At 56.3% G+C, this 3,971-nt stretch overlaps 1 protein-coding gene across 1 annotated transcript; it reads right to left on the bottom strand.

Moving 5' to 3' along the window:
• Positions 1 to 961: 961 nt before the first annotated feature.
• Positions 962 to 3,961, bottom strand: TLCD2 (TLC domain containing 2; the record flags this gene model as incomplete). The annotated part of the gene is made up of 3 exons (XM_009868522.1): positions 962 to 1,339; positions 2,931 to 3,013; positions 3,877 to 3,961. Coding segments are annotated over 3 exons (546 nt in total), but the record flags the coding sequence as incomplete, so codon positions are not given.
• Between the last annotated feature and the right edge of the window lie 10 nt (positions 3,962 to 3,971).

The raw sequence follows: 3,971 nt of genomic DNA, 5'->3' as shown, positions 1-3,971 counted from the left end.
GTCCCTTCCCCTCAAGCCATTTCATTTGCAGCCATTTATTAAAAGCTCATGTTAGTAAGAGCTCTTGCTGCTGGGTAAGAGCGTTACACTGGGCTCTGCAGCAGAACTTTTCATTCCTATTAGACGCCTAAATCCTAATACATGCCTATGCCTGCCGACTCCACCTCTGTGGGAAGTGACCACCGTACAGCATCATCCCAGCCAGCGACTCACACCCTCCCACACTCATTTATGGATATTTAGCATATCTGAGAACAAAATAGCCTGGAAAAAGCTCTGGTTGTCAGAGAAGTTGGCTGCCCATCCCCAAGCACAGTGTTGTGTCACCAGTGCTCTGCCCTCGAGCTGGACCCTGCAGTGGGCAGCATCCCACTCAGACAGGTCTCATCCTCTCCCTCCATCACCCACCTGGGACAATCTCCTTGGGGAGGACTCGTGAGTGCAGGATTTGGCTTTTATTGGCCCTGACCTCGAAGGTGAAGCCTTGGAGCCGCTCTTGCCTGGTGGTGCTCTCATGGGAATTGCCACAGAGAACGTGGGGCTGAGTGCGGTGTCTCCTGGCTGATAGGATGCTGTGGCTCAGAGGAGGTTAAAAACACACTGTCATGTTTGGATGTCTGGAAAAACAGTGGGGAAAACAATGTTCTGCTCCCTTCTCATCTCAGCGGGCCTTAAGGAGCTGCAAGAGCTGTCGAGGCTTCTCTGAGCAGCTCCTGGTTATCCCACCGCGTCATCCAAAGGTGTGGGGGGAGCAGAGCCCCAGTGCCTGGTCCATGAGCACCTTCTCTGCTGTGCAGGCCCAAGATCTGCAGCCACAAGAAAAGCCCAGATGCTTTGTTAGTGTGGACCCTCCACACAAGGTACTGAAATATTCACATTCCCTGCTCACTGCATTTTGCTGTCCTTCACAGGCTGGTGGAAGGGGGAGCTGATCGTCCCCCGGACCCTGTGGGGAGGTGGGCTATTGCTCCTTCTCCTGTCGCACATCCTGGCTGGGCTTGAAGAAGTCACTACGCAGCAGGCGGTAGAAGAGGATGATGTTCATGGGTGTCATGATTGCCATGCCCACCGTACCTACAGCGTACGCTGCCGGGGGCACGTTCTGCCGATTGAGGAAGAGCCAGCGAGTCATCCAGGCCAGTGTGGCGATGCGAAACACCACGTAGGTGCCCAGGTTGACGACGCTGTTGAGGCGGTAGCAGGTGGTGTGCACCAGGTTGGCCATGAGCAGGATCTGCCGCAGATGGAGGAAGATGGAGTTAATCTCCACCAGTAAAGCCACAAGGGCAAAGCCAACGTACTGATGGAGCAGCACGGCAATACCAAAGCAGACAATCACCTGGAAAGGAGGAAGAAGAGAGGCTGAGGCCAGGAGCTGGCTGCTCTCAGCTGCTGCAAGCCGGAGTCCTCCATGCTTGGTTGCAGCGGGGAGCAGAAGTGGAAGTGGTTATCACACCAGTGCCAAACCGCTGGTCATCACCCCACACATAACTCAGCAGCATTGCAGCCTCCAGCCAGTGCTGCAACCGCGGGCATGAGATAAAGCCTCCCTGCCACTGCATGAAACCTGAACGGGTGTTTGTTTTTTTCCAGTGGGGAGGAGAGGATAACACTTTTATAAACTCTGGGCTGCTAGAGGAGACAAAGCAGCCAGACCTAACCCTGCTTTTGTGGCCTGGGAATACAGTTGGTTGTCACCCCGCGGGTTTTTCTGCGCACAGTGAATGGCTGAACAGGGCAGGACAGGAGATATGTAGCCCAGGGCTACGGTTGCTGCTGGTTCAGGGATTCTCCCCAGATCGGGCACGCTGCAGGGATTAAGTGGCTTTGATGCATGAGAGAGCCTCGTGGGATGACCCAGCCTGGCCTGAAGCACCCTGGGGCTGCTGGGTGATGCAGCACAGGACAGGGCTGTTGGGGGCAGAGAGGGTACAGCTCCTGCCAGGTGGGGGGACAGGTTCTGCCTGCCTGCACTTCAGCACACTCACTCCTTTCTTCAGTTTATACCATTAATGCTGTTCTCTGTATTGGCTCTTTAATGAGATTACCTGCTCCCTGCTCATTAAGCCACTGTCTTGGTCTGAATTAGCTCTATTGTGGAGATGACCTTTTGACTCGCCAACAGCAGCAGCAGCAAAGCCGCAGGGCTTGCTGGGGTCTGCAAGACAGCAGGTCTGATCATCACCTCTACTGTCTCATGCCAGGTGGGTCCCAATGCTGTCCCTGTCCCCTGTGCCCAGGCCCTGCAGACCCCTGTGCCTCTCCTGTACCCACAGCATCTCTGCTCCTCAGGTCCAGGCTGTGCCAGCCCCCTGCCCTGCAGCGTCCCCGAAGCCCCAGCATCCAGACATTGGAAACACTCAAAGAGAAACCCATGCTGAGGGGAGGCAAGGCAGGCAGAGGGCATGGGTGTGGGGCCCCTGCACCACAGCTGCTTCAGCCACTCAGCCCTGTGGCCACAACTCTGACCCAAACAAGAGGAAAGCAGCCTGGGGAGCGGGAGGAGGAAAGAGGCTGTGTGAGACTTTCCCGGCAAAATGCTCCAGTGGCTGAGAGCAGCCAGGAGCTGAGTTGCTTGCCTCTGCTGGGGGGCATCCCTGTTCTGCTGCCTGTCTGTGCCACTGTTACGGATCAGACACCCAGCCCTACTCCCTCTTTATTCTGTGCACACCTGCTTTTTTTCCTACCCCATCTCTGAGTGCCTTTCTGCAGACCCTCGAAGATTACATAGGTCCTGCAGGACCAGGAAGAGTTCCAAGCCCTGCTGCCTGTGTTCCTTTCCCGAGGCAGAAAAACCAGGCAGATTTTGCGACAGATGGCAAACACCCACACTAGCAAGAGCAGGAGCCTCACTCATGTCCCCCAGCCCCAGCCTCCCTGGTGGTACAAGTGCCAGGGTCTGTCCCTCAGAGAGCGGCCGGTGGACTCACCACAGAGTGATGGAAGAGCAGCTCCCAGGATTGGTGAAGTTTCTGATTGCACAACATGTCCACAAAGTCTTCAAGGAAATAACCTGGGATTAGAGAGGCTGTGAGCAAAGAAGGAGGCCAGGAAGGGCTGTGCCACAGGGATCCCCCAGCAGCAGGCTCTGCACCTGACTGGGCTGGGCAGCCCCTCTGGGGAAGTGATGGCCACAGCCACAGCCATGTGTGAGTGGTGAGAGCAAGATCACACACAGCAAGAGAAGGAAATTAGTGTAGTTTGGGTTCCTCCTGCAATCTCTCTGTAAAACGTGCTCGTAAGTAGAGGCACTAACTAACTGATCACCTGGATCTGTTCCCAGAGAAGGGTGAAAACAAAGGCAGCATGCGGAGCCTCATGCACGTTACCATGCCAGGATTGGATCCCTTTCAGCCTGAAACCCTTAAAAGCTGCAGGATTTACTGCCACCAAGCCAACTCCACGGTGGTGTTTTAGATACTCAGACCTGCTGATCTGTAGCCCTGCTGGGAAGCCTGTTAGCACTGACCACAGGGCTGGTGATAGACCTGCAAGAAGAGGACAAAGGGGTAGAAGGGGAAGGCTTCACACAGCTGGAGGATTCAAAGCCCCTGGCTTCCACACCAGCACTTAGCTTGAGGCTCTGGGGGGACCTGCATCAACCCCCTATCCTGGGCGCTTTTGGGATGCCCCCAGCCCTGGCCGCCTCGTCAGGATGATGGCAAGCAGCCTGGTGCCCAGTACCTCCCGGCCGTGGGTGCCGTGGGACAGAAAGGAGCCACTGTCCTTTGCCAAGAATAGGATGATTGTCTGGGGTGCCTGAGACATCGCTGCTCGCGACATGGCTCGAGGGACTGGTGTCAGGCACCGATGAGCCCCTGGGGACCCCTTGGGGGGGCAGAACAGAGGGCACCTCACTCCCCACCACCATCTCACCTACAGATACGGCGACCAGGCTGTGTGCCCCGGGCGGGTGTGTGCCCACCAGGTCCTCGGACAGTCCAGGGTAAAGGCAGAACCTGCAGAGAGAG

Source organism: Apaloderma vittatum, unplaced genomic scaffold, assembly GCF_000703405.1.
Source record: "Apaloderma vittatum isolate BGI_N311 unplaced genomic scaffold, ASM70340v1 scaffold35804, whole genome shotgun sequence".
NCBI lineage: Eukaryota > Metazoa > Chordata > Aves > Trogoniformes > Trogonidae > Apaloderma > Apaloderma vittatum.
Note: the sequence above shows the minus strand (reverse complement) of the source record. Positions and strands in the feature narration are given on the sequence as shown.